Source organism: Equus quagga, chromosome 1, assembly GCF_021613505.1.
Source record: "Equus quagga isolate Etosha38 chromosome 1, UCLA_HA_Equagga_1.0, whole genome shotgun sequence".
NCBI classification, from domain to species: Eukaryota; Metazoa; Chordata; class Mammalia; order Perissodactyla; family Equidae; genus Equus; species Equus quagga.
The window spans coordinates 161,058,967-161,074,552 of NC_060267.1; the positions used below are offsets into that span (position 1 = coordinate 161,058,967).

The following is a 15,586-nucleotide window of genomic DNA, read 5'->3' on the forward strand; positions in this document are numbered from 1 at the left end:
TTAAAATATATATCGATGTGTTCCATGTATGGAATACTGATAAAACCAAGAAAAAAGACGATGCTCTTCATAACACGATATAGACAAAACTTCAGCAGATTGTATTTTCCAAGATGGCTGCAATAAGATCTCCCACACCACATTCTTCTTACAATATGACATTGACACTTCTCCCTCAAATCTGTGCGAGCCTGTGACTAGATTGTAATCGATGCTACTTATATGACTTCTGAGGCGAGGTCATCAAAGGCCACCCAGCTTCCACCTGGTACTTTTGGGACACTGATCCTTGAACCCAGTCATCATGCTGTGAGGAAACCCAAGCCAGGTAGCAAGGCCACATGTAGGTGTCGTGCCTGACAGCCCTAGGTGAAGTCCCAACCAAGAGCCAGCATCAGCTGCCAGATATACTGAGATGATTCTAGTCCCATGCTGACTGCAACTCATGAGAGATCAGAAAACCACCTACTAAGCCTACTCAACTCCCAGAACCATGAGAGATCGTAAAATGATTTTGTTTTAAACCATTACGTTTTAGGGTCACTTGTTTCTGAGCAACAGATAACTGGAACAGTATTAAAGTAAAAAATATAAGACATATTACAGTAGGTCTGATATGCTTCAACTTGCATAAAAAGGGGGAGAGAACATATAGATTTGAATGTAATAGTAACTTTGCAAGGATATACGACAAAATAACATTGTCTCTGGGGAAAAGATCTGAGTGGGGTAGGAGAAGATGGGAGGGAGACTTTTCAATGTAAATCTTTTAAATTTGAATTTTGACACACAAGAACAAATTAATGAAATAATAATTTTAAAAGTACACATGTATATGGCATAAAAATGAACACAGTGGTGGTAATTTTGGCATATGGGTGATCTGAATGTTTATTTCAAAATACTTTCATATTCTTTTCCTTGTAATCTCTATGGGGGTCCATATCTATCAAGTACTACACATTTTATAACAGAATGCTTCTGTCATGCATACATTAACTCTAACTTTGAACCAGATTTTCTAGTCTGATAGTCTCTCTAGCAATTTGGGAAAAAAATCTATATACATACACATTCACACACACAAAATCAATTCCAGAATACAAGAGGCATCGAAGAAAGATCTCTTTAATCCCAGCTGCCATTTAGTTGCAAAACCTCAGGCAAATCACTTTTCTTGCCTTAGTTTCCTCATCTGTAAAATCAGTATTTCCTCATATAGCCATGGTAAGGTCCAGATGAAACTTGTAAAAATGCCATATAAGTTCTAAGACTGCACCACATAACATGCAACCATTTAAAAATTATCTTACAAACTGCCTTAAAATCACCCTGTATTTCCTAGAAGTCATATTTTTCTAAAATTACAAATTATTTATGAATGCAATAGATGAGAAAGTTAGGATTTGTTAAATTCAAGCCCTCTAATATTAAAGTCACTTACATGTCCAAGATACATTCACATTGCACCTCAAATAGAACTGATAACAACTAAGTGGAACACCTTCTGGCTCCAGTTTTATGCAAAGATGAACTATTTTTTTTACTGAGAAATGCTGAAGGTGTCCAATAATTACATAGTGACTAGAGTCCCATATCATCAGATTATTATTATTATTTTTTTTGGTGAGGAAGACTGGCCAGTCTCTTTTTGCTTGAGGAAGATTGTCCCTGAGCTAACATCTGTGCCAATCTTCCTCCATATGTGGGACACCACCACAGCATGGCTTGATAAGCAATGTGTAGGTCAGCTCCTGGGATCCAAACCTGTGAACCCCGGGCCGCCAAAGCGAAGAGTGCAAACTTAACCACTACACCACTGGGCCAGCCCCTACTCTCTTCTTTTTGAGTCCAAAGAGCACTTGCTATCTTCAATTGTGGAAACAAGAGGCTAAAAATACATGAATGACTGGTTCCTCTTCTTACTTGTACCATTCCTCACCTATATTACGTTGAAAAGAGAGTGAATGCTCTTCATCAACACTTACTTCAAATACTGTTTCGCAACACTTGTAAAACACTAAAGATTATTTCTTATTTTCAAAACTCAATATGCAACTTCAGTAACATTCAGTCTCATCTTGAGGAATTTAGCAATTTGGTAGCTAGAGTTCACGTTTACATCAAGATAGCCAATGATGAAAACTCAAAAACCTCTGGAATTACTCCTATTGCTTTTCTCACTCTTATGTATTCCCATTCTCTTCTGCCAAGAGGCTTGCTAACAAAAGGTTCTCTCAATGATGAATCCAAAAGATGTTATCCTATGATAAATTAATTCAGCATGCATCATAAGCAAGATCACGTATAAGAAACATCAAACTACTACGGCATAAGACCCAAAAGGGGAGAAGAAACATTTTTCAAAAACATAGCTCCTTGTATTTTTATCGTCAGAATTCTTACTCTATTAAAAGCAAATTTTAAAAAAGCTTCCCACCCCACTATACTCCCCAAATATCCTTCAAAACCAAGTGTCTTTTATGTGCCTCTCACTGTGTCTATGAAAAGGTCAATTATCCGGAAACCTTAAATATTCAGAACAGAGCAAAGAACAGGAAGGCAGCCAAAACAGATGTCATAAGGTCCATGTACCAAAACTTATGTGAACTTACAGATTTCTTCAGTATGTAATTGAGAATACACTTCTTTTTTCTGTATATCCTCTTTTGGGATATATATAATAAACAAAAACAGTAAGATCAGTTGGAAATTTAGGATTAATTTAAAAAGTGGTATATTATCACCTTTCATACTTTATGTGTACTCAGTCTGTCTCCGATCCTAAACCATGAGATCATCTTTGGTTTCTAGTACTCAGCACAGTGTTAGGAGCTTGGTAAATCTGTTGATTAAATGAATTTTAGAGAAGCTTGATAATCTTATTTCCCAGTATATAAAAGAATAAAAGCACATTAGTGAATTGATAGAGGCAGTTTGTTATAGTTAGAGCTAACCGGCAAAATCATTCTACTCAACAGCTCTGAACATTTTGGCAGCACCAGAGGGCATCAATGAATTAAGTTAGATAGAGCAAAAACTGATGCTCATGATCCCAAATTGTGAAAAAATTTTAAGAGGCAAAAAGTTAAATTGTATTGATTGCACTGTTTAACGTGGAGGCGAGCACACACTTTAAAAGAAAGTCTGCTCTAGAAGAATCCTTACTTAGCTCAATCCTCTCATTTTACAAATGTGTAAACAGGGCTCTCATAAGTGTTTATAAAAGGGTGCCAGGATTAGGACTTAACTTAGTGACTCCTAATTCACAGCAATGCTTAAGTAGCCACAAATAACATTTTAAACTAGCACATTGGAGAATAATTGATGTGAAGATTATTAGAGAATTTTTTAGGTCATAACTGGTATAAACTGACATAAAATATCAAATCTCTACCAACTTCTCTGAGTAATATAACCTATCTCAACACTGAGATGGAACTACTATCTATCTCAACTACTTTTTACATGGAAATATTATCATGCATAAAGATAATATTCTTTCGCTTTGCCTCTAGGTCTTCTGTCCTTTCTCAAAAGTATTTTTAACTGAAAACAATGTGCAGATGCAAAAAGATAAAGGCATATAAACAAATGCACAGATTACAATTATACAAATAAGTCTTTATAAAGGCTAACAAGGGGCAACAGTAGAAAGTTTACTACTAGAGGAAGAACTTTCGACTTAAATTTTAACTTCAAGTTAACTTTTAACTTCAGATGTAAATTTTCTGGCTGCCTTTATGCTTTGAAATTTAGGAAGCAACTTTAATATCTACATACAGGTAGTATTCTATTTAACTGTTTAATTTCTCCCTCTGAGAAAACTTCCACAAATAGCTTAGTTGATGTTGGTGGCATGCATTTAATGTAATATACATGACTAACCACTTTTGTGAAAACCAATAAACGGGGGGAAATTAGTAAGAATTTGTCATAAAAAATTTTAAGAAAGTTGTAAATGCACATGCTATCTACTTGAATGAATCACAAAAACTTTTTAGAAAGACTCAATTTTAGGAAGTATTTGCTTATAAATTTTTTTGAATACTATTTCTTTCTATAATTTTTAATGAGAAATTTTACCTTCTAAGAGAAGAAAATTTGGACATAAAATTCTTTAACATTGTCAAATCCTAAATCAAATACTATACCCTAGGTAGAACAGTCATGATTCCAAAATAACACAATGTCATGACAATACAATAAAAATATCAACAGTGATAAAAATGACTCAGCAAAAAAATGATGGTGGTGATGGTAGTGGCAATAGCTAACATTTAATAAGCATTTTACCCTGTGTTGGCATTGTGTTAAGAAATTTATATACACTTTTAAGTTAGGTACTATTATTTCCATTTCATATAAGAGGAAAATAAAGCTGGGTATGACTTGCCCAAACCATGTAGCTGGTATGTGCTGGACCTAGAATTTAAAATCAAACAATGTAGACATACAGCCCCCTTTCTTAACACAATGCTTAACTCTTGAGAAAGGCCTGGCCACAAATTGGTAAGGTAAAACACAGTGTTAATATAACTTTGAAACCAGTCTCCCTTTCCTTAACTTTAACAATAATTTTTCCCCCATCAGGTGTTTTTGAGTCTGAATAGAAAAACAAGTCCTGCTAGCCCTCTGAAAGGAAACTGGATGGACGTTAAACGTAGTAGAATGAACTTTGCTGTTCTGGTAAAAACATCCCTGAAATAATTACTTTAGGCACTCTACTTAGGGTTAATAATTGCTGAAAGTAGCTTAAAAAACAAGGCACTTATTTCTTTAATTAATTTAGTATATAGTCAGCGCTTCATTACTTGGGGTGATAAAGGGGAGCAGCACTGGTACAGACGAATGAAAACAACAGATAATCCCTTAGTAAAGATAAGGCAGAGGAGAGATGGGACAAAGAAGGGGCCATCTTCTCTCAGAGGCCTAGAAGGTTAACAGATTCGTAGGAAGGTAATATGCAATGTAAGCAGTACATAATATCTGTAATTCTCAAACTGGAGCAGTTGGATGAATATATTTTTCAAAATCCTAAAAAGCAATCATACTATTTATGGGAGAACAACTTTAGTATAAATGTAATACTGACTACTTAGAACACACAAAGCAGTGGTTCTCAAACTTGAGCATGCCTCAGAATCACCTGGAAGACTTGTTAAAACTTAAGATTACTGGCCCTACCCAGTGTTTTTGTTTCAATATAGAAATCTGCTTTTTTTTTTTTTTTTTTTTGCAGGAGAAGATTCACCCTAAGCTAACATCTGCTGCCAATCTTCCTCCTTTTTTCCCCCCTACCAAAGCCCCATCACACAGTTGTATATAATTCTAAGTTCTTCTATGTGAGACACTGCCACGGCATGGTTACTGACAGATGAGTGGTGTGGTTCCACTCCTGGGAACTGAACCCAGGCCACGGAAGGGGAGCGCATTGAACTTTAACAACCAGGCCACGAAGGCTGGTTCAGGAATTTGCATTTTAACAAGTTCCCAGGTAATGCAGATGCTTCTGGAAGAGGGAACCCTTTGAAAACCATTCCTCTAAACTAAAGCTCAAAAGTTACAGTACCAGCAAGGGGAATGTTGTTAATATTCTCCTACATAGCTCCATAACCTAAATTTGAGAGTATGTAGTACATTTCTTTGATGACCAGTACATACAAAATTAAACTGTGGTGTCAAACATTTATCTCTCAAAAGAAAAAAAAGGGTTGAATGACTGCATGCTATTTTCATTGTACATTCTAATTTTGCTCTGACTTACAGTGAGGATCTATTTGTTTATAAATATCATGTAAATGTCTTAAAAAACAAACACTGTTTTTCTTGACAACAGGAACTCACTGGAAATCTTTAGGTATTCAAGGTGCTAAGTGAAAGATGGCCAGCCTTATTACCCAACATTTACTGAAGACCTACTGAACCTCCACATGTAATAGCAAATAAAGAAGACTATGCTCTGAGCCTAATGCTCCTTGCTAACCTTCTGGGCTAGTCTTAAAGAACAGGAACAAAAATGTCATGCAGACTTTAAACCCCTACAAATAAACTAGAAGTCCCCAAAGTGCTCAACCCACCACCTAACTACCTAATCTCATTATGAGTGCTATAGGATCAAGGAGCAAGGTGCCCTGTACAATGAGACAACACAGATTCTTAAATGAAACTATCAAGTAGTATAGGAAGAACCACACAAACTAAAGAAACTGTGATATTCTTGATGAATATAAGGTTCTAGAAAACACAAACTCAAGAGTGCAGCATATGATTTCCATCTTAAAACACAATCAAACAGAAATGAAAATTTTAAGTGAGATCTTCAGACCATAACCAACATTACTAGATATAAATAGTCAAATAAAAAATAAAGAATAGATGAAATACAAAACATTTGGCCAGGTTCATTTGTTAGGTAACTCTTACCACACATCAGCAGAAACAAAAATACATATTACTTACAAGTTATAGACCTTTGGTGTTGATCATTAAATAGCTCAAACCTTGAAATCCTTGAATGATTAGACTCTATTATAGTCCCTAAGGGTGAAGAGCTGTTAGCAAAGAGCATAAAAGAATAGTGCTCACTATATAGACATATCAAATCAACATGTCTACTCCTTAAACTTACACAATGTTATGTCACTTATATCTCTAAGAAAACCCCCAAAAAAGTGCTTATAGCTGTAATTATAATGGCACTGTCATACCTCCTAAAGATAGTAATATGTGGTCAACATGGAAAAAGTGCCGAATAAGCATTAACTCAGAAATGTGGATGTAAATTCTTTTTAAAGTTGGTTTTAAAAGCTAGACTTGATCTGTACAAGTAAAAAATATTAAGGAAGCTTTACACGTAGGAAAGAAAACCTTTTGAAAAATTCATTAATGAAACGTAGACAATCTAACTGATATTAAATGGAAATGGAGATTATACGTATCCATACACAGATATCAGAGGATATGTATATTTATGATGCACTAATATGGGGTTAAATTTTTCTTTCAAGTATCCTTCTAATTGAGTATTAAGAAAATATTAAGAAACTTAGAAGACGATCAACATATCCAAAACAAAAACAAAAATTCTAGTCTTAGGCTCCTGAGGCTCTGACAAAGTTTCCCAAGAATTATGTTCTTTACTACAATACTGCAGTGTTTTCACTACTTTAATATGTACTGTGAATGGGGAGCAGGGTGAGGATAGCATACAGCAAGCCCTAAACCCATTTGGCCCAGGTATTTAGCCTAGAATGTACATGTACTTTGGGAAATGCTGCCACTGACAATCACTTGTCAAGAAGTAGTTACAACAACTAACTTTTTGCTCCAGTTTAATGTGGGTGGACATGACCTACCAGTCTTTAAAACTCTTCCTACCACGTGGGCCAGTTAGCTTTGACCCAATTTGCTTTCTGGAGGCCAAACCCTGAGAGGTAGTATTTCATTACTAAACCAGATATATATGTAAATGTATCAAGAGAGAAACCACAAAGAATGTGTAATATATTGTTCATTAAAATTTTTTAAAACACCAAGATTTCTGACTCAAAATAAAAGCTCCATGATATGGACCACATTTTTGATGCTCATCCATTATAAAAAACATAAAGCACTGAAACAGTAACGCTGTAACACAATACACAAATGTTAGCAGTTGACAATCAGCATTATACTGAAGTGGAGACACCACTTAACATACACTAAATGCACTGCATGAAGTCATGCTTCTGAAAGATGGATTCTAATCAGCTACTACATGCCAGTGGGGATCTGTCTTACGAATTTCAAAAGTTTGACTTTTTAAATGTATGAGGTTAAAATATATTCATATATACATAAAAAAATATAGTACTGCTTTAACTACACACCCCTTGCAAAATACTGTGAATCTTAAAGCTGTGTGTTTCTCCTGATATTATCTAATTCAAAAGCTTCATCTGACACATGAAACTGAGGCCCAGAGAAGGGCTGGTGTGCCCCACTATATAATTATATAGCGATATAGTTGTGGATTTCCTTGACTAAATTCAGTCATCTAATTTCCCATCTCCTATCCCCAACACTGCACCGTTGGCTGTGTCCTCTCTCCTACGTCTTGCCTTCCCCTCACCTCAGTCCTACCACAAGCACTGTGCGCAGTGCTTACTTTACTTCTTCCCCCTTTATTTCACCTTTCTCTCTAGGTCCCATTTTTCCTTTCATGTCCTTCTCCACTAATCACTAACCTTTTCTCTTTCCTTATCCTAGGAGCATTCTTAAACAAGTTTAATACAATTTAGTTAATTCTGCAAATCAGTATAATTTACTAATAGTCCAGTTATTTAGAATTAGAATTTTAAGGTTAACTCTTTTACTATTTTTACTATTCATTCTAAAGTCAATGCAATTCAGGACAAATATGTATTAATTTGAAGAAGCTTCTAATCATTATCAAGAAATAGACACCAGATCAAATCCTATCACTTGGGACATTGATTCTACTCATGTTTGCATCTGTATTTTCCTTTCATACAACCATCTTGGGGATAACTAGGAAATCAAAATGCAAAAAGATGTTTTCTTAACAAAAATCAAGAAAAATTTTAAAGCTTGAGGTCGGCTGAACAGCTCTTTCCTTCACTTTGTGACCTATTTAAATATTCATCATCACACAATGGGAACTGTAAAATCTTTTTTACCAATGTATGATCGAATTAAATGAAAAAGGGGAAAAAAAAAAATCTCACCCCCGATGGTACTCTCTTGAAATTCATGAAATTGGCCCTTCACAAAACGAAGCACTAGGCTTGATTTGCCAACAGCAGACTCTCCCAGAAGTACTAGTTTGAACTGGCATATTTTATTCCCAGTATTTGGCCCGTTGGGTCTTGTTGCTCCTCGATTAGCCATGTCCAAATTTGAAAGAAGTCCCTAATTTCAGTCTCTTAAATGAACTTCCAGGATGCAAGGTGTCAAATGTTTTTCTCTCTAGAGGGAAAAAAACCTGTAAAGAAACAAATATGAACTAATTAAATATGCAAATCAGTAAAACAGAAATCTAATATTAATCGCCTTAGTAAATTTTGCCTATAACATTACTGTATGACAATTATAAGCTTTATTGGACATTGAATGCCATTTAGTTTAATTCACTACCTTTGTCACGAAATAATGTAAAGGGATGAGATTTAAGCCTAAAATCATGCTATAATTTTTAGGGCTTTTTTTTTTATTTTTTAAAGCTAACATTTACTAAGGATTCAACTTTGCGCCAGGTAGTTTTAAATACTTAACACAGCCACTGAACAAAAGTCTATGAAGTTAGATTATTACAATCCTAAAAATAAGAAAACAGGCAGAGACCTTGATTGAGGTCATATAGTTACTGTGACAGAACTACAACAGAGCTGAGTTTTAAACCCAGGCAACCTGAGAGGTGACTCAGGAGTTCAGGTTTTGGAGCCAGATGACTTGGGTTAAAATAGTTTTGAGGAAAATTAAGTTAATAAATGGAAAGCTCTTAGAACAGATCCTAGAATATAGTAAAAACTCAATAAATGTTGCCTATTATTATTTGAAGGCCTCTGTTAAATGCTACATGTTTTTGTTTAATTAATGGTAATTTTGGAGCAACAAATATTTTAGGCCTCCAAGTTTGTGTGTCTAGGGGTTAAAAAACTTCAAACTGTTTCCTTATGTGCTTAAGTACATTTTACACGTAAGTGTTAACATGGTTCTCTATGCGGTGAGCTTATTAGTGTCACACTTTTCTGCAGTTTGGGGGCTAACAACTATGTCATTATTTTCTATTTAACACATTCAGGAAAAACTAGCCTGAATGGCAACTTCTATGTCTTCTCTTATCATTACCTAACAATGCTAATTTTCAATCTCAAAGAAATTAGTTAACGTTTAAAGAACTCTTTTCAAATCTATTTACAAATCAATCACAATAGTTTTTGCCCATCTTTAATCAAAACCTGATCATAGGCTTCCTAATATTAAATCTGATGATTCCCTCCCTAATATCACTGTCATGTTTCATTTAGGTACCTCATACAAGAAATTTGACTTCCCCATGAAATGAGTTTATACAAGAATCCCTCTTGACAATGAATTCATTGATAAACATATCCATGAGATCTTACATTCTCCCAGACAATAAAATCACCTCTGCCTTATCTACATAGCAGCTTTGAAGAGTCCTTATCTTTTAGTAATACACAGTGAAATATTTACGGATGCAATAAGTCTGAGTTGCTTCCAAACAATGGAGATATAAATAAAACAAGACTGGCCATAAGATAATTAAAGTCAGGTGATAGGTTAATTATACTATCCTCCCTACCTCTGAATATTTAAAAAATTCTCTGTAATGAAAAAATGCTACAATCCTCATATCTATCCTGCCACCTCCTTAAAAACATACCAGATCTAGGGATATAATCCTGGCTGGCTATACCAATTTCTGTTGGAGCAAATTCTTTAATTTCCAAGTCTCTATTTCTGGAATACCTAACTTACATAGCTGCTGTAAGAATTAAATGAGAGAACATATGTAAAAGATCTCTAATACAGTGGCCAACACATTGTAGGTCTTGAAAATTGGCAATTAAATGGACCTTTGCTGAGATAATGAGCAACTACCAATAGAATATCATGTAGACTGAAAATGCACCAACACACCTTTGGAACACAAACAGCAATTGAAATACTTCCCAATTGTCTGGTTACCAACAAAACCGTTGTAAACTGAATTACTCATCAAGGACAATATACTCCGAATTTCCATGGTACTTCCAAAATTCCAGGGAAAAGATGAGATTCCCATTAAAAAATTACAATGTAGCTTTGCCTTTTATATTTAATTATAAATATACAGTTAGCATACCATTGAGATTAAAAAACATTTATTTGTATTCACTACTAAAACTTGAATAAAAAGATTTCTCATAAATATGCAGTTTTAATCTTTTGAAAATAACTGGTATTCCACAGTTAAAGTCCTTTTGGGTGCTCTTTGATCACAATTGTATTCATAACAGCAGAAGCTAACATTTCTTGGGCACTTTTGTGCCAAGCACCATTCTACGAATTTTGTCTACAGCAACCCTATGAGCTTCTATGATTATCCCCATTTTACGTGAGGAATAGTTTCTGAGCTGTCCTAAATTATCACAGTGGCGTACACGTTTTTTTCCTAATAGTTACGTGAAAGGCAACTGATTCAACACTGTGACTCCACTTAAGCAAAACACAAAAACCAAATATGTGAATTATGACGTTCAGAGCTTAAAAAACCTGCAAGTCTCAGAGGGGCAAGCAGCTTCCAGGAAACAGAACGGCAGTGCAGGTTAATGGTCTCTGCCCACGGAGGGCGTTCCCTAGCTGTCCCGAGTTCTTTAAAGCTGCGGTTCACCACCTTCCAGAGATGAGACAAGAGTCTCTAGACAGCTATTTCGACCGGCCGCCTCCTCCCCCCATTACCCGTCTCTGGAAGTCGAAGGTAGGCGGAGCTCCCCAAATGCACACCTGCCGTAGGCCCCGCTTCCTCCTCGGAGAGCACCTGAGCACCTGACAGCCGACGCCGACCGCCAGAACAAGCAGCACCCGCCAGGCCCCCGCCCATCCTTCCCGTCCTCCGCCCTCAACCTGGCCAGGTCTTGGCTGGGACCCCCCAGGACTGCCAGGATAGGGGCCAGGCGGGACCGCGGCCTCCAGTGCTCTCTCACGGCGCCATCTTGAGAAGGGAAGAGGGTGACACCCGTCGTTCCCTCAGCCAGTCCCCAAATCCTGGTCTCCAGAGCCCCTGGGAGGATGAGTCACCAGGCCGGCGGGACGAGACGCCGGGTTCCACAGCTCTCCATCCCGGGCACTGGCGCGCGCGACAGAGAGGGGCGGGGGGCTCCAGGCCGCACACAGAGACCCCTGGGGTCCCGGCCCGCTCTGGGCTGGGGAGGGACGCTTTGCTAACCTGGGGCCGCAACGCACGGAGCCGCGGGCCTGGAGCTTCCCAGCAGTAGGTCCCAGGCGTGTCCGAGAGGAGGCTGAGGCTGAGGCTGGGGCTTTGACGGCGGCGGCGGCGCGTCTCCTCCTCGCGCTGCTCCCCTCAGTCTGGACGGTGCGGGGCTCTTGCCGTGGTGCCGCCCCCGTCGGGCTCCGTCTCCGCCTCTCGCCGCTCCGCCTTCCTCTTTCTTTTCTCCTCCTCCGCCGCCGCCGGCGCTCCAGTTCCGACTGATTCTTCCTCCTCCTCCCTCCTCCGCCTCCTCCCCTTAGGCCGGCCGCCGGCTCCCTCGCGAACCAAAACACAACCACTCAAGTCCCAGTGCCGGAGCCACTTCCGCCGCCCGGCGCCGGCCTCGCCGCCACGTCGCTGCACGTAGCCAGCTACGCCTCTTCGTCACTTCCGTTCGTCGCCGGTCCGACCGCTCCATCCGCTCCCCCGCCCCTTCCCGAAGCCTTCCCACCCTGGGCGAGTTCGCGGGGCGGGGCAGGGAGTGTCACGTGACTCCCGAGCGGTGGGCTCGGGTCCCGCCGCCTTCCCCCTCCCTTCTTCCCTCCCCGAGGCGCGGGCGGTCCCGCCCCCATCGGCGCCATTGTTATCTGGGCGGCGGTCACGGGCTCCTGGAGGGAGGGGTGGTGGGAAACTCTATTGCCGCCCAGCTCTCGGGGAAGCCCCGCAGATCTTGGGTTTGTTCCTACCCCCCTGTGTGGGGCGGCGAAGTTCCCTCTGTGCGTATGAGCTCACAGTTCCCCTTACCCCACCTGCTAACACCCCAACCGTGGCTACTCGCTAGGGGGCTTTTTTGAGGGAACTTTTCTACCGTAAGAGAGCCCCCCAACATGTCCCTGGGGATGGTTGGGTCGGTAAAGGCGACCTGGTGCAATTTACTGCAGGGAAGAGGATGAGACCCTCCGCATCCCCAAAGTTGTCTTTAGGCGGGGAAATTTTCAAATAACAACTTGCTTTTATTGAGCGTTTACCTGTTTCTGGTGGGGAGGGGCAAATCCTAAAATAATAGCTAGGGTTTATTCAGTGTCCCTTTTAATTTTACAGGAATTATTCCATTTTATTCTTACACTAAGGCTTTCGCTCTGAAACTAACTTCATCGTCTGCCTCCCTGTATTAGAACATTAACTCCCCAAAGTGGCCCTCATCGCTGTCGGTTTAGCACAGTGCCTGGCAGCCAGCAGTCTTAAGTCATGGTTGTGCAATTAATGAGTTTGGCGTGCATGTTTTACAGGTAAAGAATATGAGGCACATATTGAGTAACTTGTGCAAAATCACCGTGGAGTTGGTCGTGAAATTATATTCTAACCTGCAGGCTGGTTCCAGAATGAGTGCTTAAGCAGGAGTGCAGTGAAAGACAAGCCAAGACATTAATTATCTTCCACTGCAGACCTACATAAGACAGTCTTCTTTGGTTAAATCTCACACAATAGACAGTCTCTGGCCAGGCATCTGAAACAAAACAAAACAAAACAAAAATTCCTTCTGTAATTTGGTAGAATGTTAAATTGATTTTCCCACAGGATAAGAGCTACTTTTCAGTTTGCAGTGTACCATTTATAGCCCCGTTGTGAGAACGTCAATAATGATTGCCTACTATGTCTACTTGGGGTAAGGTATCCTGTGGGTGCTCAGTCAATATTATGTAACGAAGATGATTTGAACCCTTGAGTAGGCAGTCTTTCCAATCAACTCCCCAGTTACTAACCAGAAGAGCATGATGTGTCATACGTAAATGGTATCTGTGGCACTTTATCCCCAAGGGATGGTTCCAATATGATATGTTAGTCATGGTGATACCTCTTGGACAATCCCAGGAAGAATCAGGAAATAGGATATGTTGCATCAGTTTTGGCATGTCAACAGTATGCCCAAAACCAAACCTATTCCACCCTAAACCTGCTTCTGCTTGGTGACTGGTATTAATAGCCTCCCAGTCACCTGGACTTGAAAGAGCAAAATTGTCTTCAACTCCTTTCTCTCATAAACAATTGTCCATTCTATGGCCCCAAATTCTCTAATCCCTAAATCTGAGATGTAATCCCAAAGCCTGAGCCCTGGTAGTACTCATTTAAACTGGAGTTAATACACACTTCCTGCCTTTTCAATCCTTTCTTTACACTTTAGCCAGTCACTCTGCTACTCGAAAATGTTCAGTGGTATCTCCTTACTTGCTAAATAGAGTCCAAAGTTCTTCAGCTCTAGTCCCAGCCCACATTTCTTTCATTCTATTTCTATAGCCTCCGTGTATCCCAAACTCTTGCTTTGTGCCCTAATCATACCAATGTACTCTGTGTTCCCAGAATGTTACCTGTCTGTTCTCATTTTGACGTCTTTGTTCCCTTTTTTTCTCCACCTGTAACACCATTACTGCCTGTCTGGACTGCATTTGAGGGTACTTCTACTGGCTTTAGTTAACTTTTTCCTTTAGTTTCATGATACTGTGCTTTACCGTCTATAATAGTTCTAATATCTGCCTTATTTTAAGGTTAGAGAGTGCCTAGACTTTCTACTCAGACTTTTATTCCCATCAGGATTTTGAAATTCTTAAGGGCTTGGACCATAATTTAATCATCATTTCCTCACAGAGGACCGTTGATTGATAAATAGGACCCCAAAAATATTTGTGAACTTAATTACATATAGAAGGTGAACGTATGACTTAAGAAGATCTCACAGATAACACATGGATGCTGAAATTTATAAATTGCTGGGAACTCCCCATTTCGTCATTCTAGGATTTTGCTTCCCCGTTTATTTATTTCTACGAATTGTGTCTTTTAATTCACCTCCTTCGTGAATACATTCCACAATATTTTATAATTTAGTCATAATGTTTGCCTGGGAGAGTGCTGCTCCGGTGGCCAGCACTTCTAAAATCCAGTGGTAATTTTGGAGAGATTGAAATGCCACAGTAAGCTTTGCTCTCATATTGTCAGTCACAATATGCCTGTGTTTTTTCCTAACTCCAGATAACTGAGGAGGACTGATAATTCTTTACATTTTAGTGTCAAATGTAGGATCCTACTAGTTGATAGAATGGCTATAAAATGGGTGGGCCCTAAATAAAGTCATAAGGACTTGAACACTGTCCTTAGTGCTTCCTTTGCCTTCAAATCTCTAAACACCCACCCAGGAATTCCCAGCATTTTGCGTCTCTCCATCACCCATTAGCACACCATATCTCCTACCTTCCCTTCCAGGAACTCTTTCCTCCATTGTGTAGTTGAAGAATGAATCTTTGCATAGGTGGTAATGATGGTAACAATTTTAACTGGCACTGTCTGGAGACCACCCAAAAGGTAATTCTAACATAAAGAATTGTAGGCATGATGACAAGGCAGTGAGAAAAAGGCTATGGAAACTTAAGCTAGTCATGTTTAAAAAGCTCGTGTCTCTGCAGGGCATCATGCAAGCCTCAGCTCAAATGTCACCTACCTAAGGAACTTCTAAGCCCACTAATTCTAAAGTGGCTTCCCTCCACATCAAAGCATTCTTTTCTTCATAACACTTATCACCATGTGAAATGATCTTATTTATTGGTTTACTTGATGGTTATTTATACCCACTAGAATATAAATTCCATGAGATAG

The 15,586-nt window shown here is 39.0% G+C and overlaps 1 protein-coding gene across 1 annotated transcript in view; it reads right to left on the bottom strand.

The window, feature by feature from the left end:
- Positions 1-12,338, bottom strand: part of RAB5A (RAB5A, member RAS oncogene family) — a 29,170-nt gene extending 16,832 nt beyond the window's left edge. The window contains exons 1-2 of the mRNA XM_046670686.1: positions 11,957-12,338; positions 8,730-8,986 (exon numbers count right to left, since the gene is read on the bottom strand). Coding sequence (XP_046526642.1) covers positions 8,730-8,892 — 163 coding nt within the window. The 5' untranslated portion in view covers positions 8,893-8,986; positions 11,957-12,338. The remainder of the gene's footprint in view (positions 1-8,729; positions 8,987-11,956) is intronic.
- Positions 12,339-15,586: the final 3,248 nt, after the last annotated feature.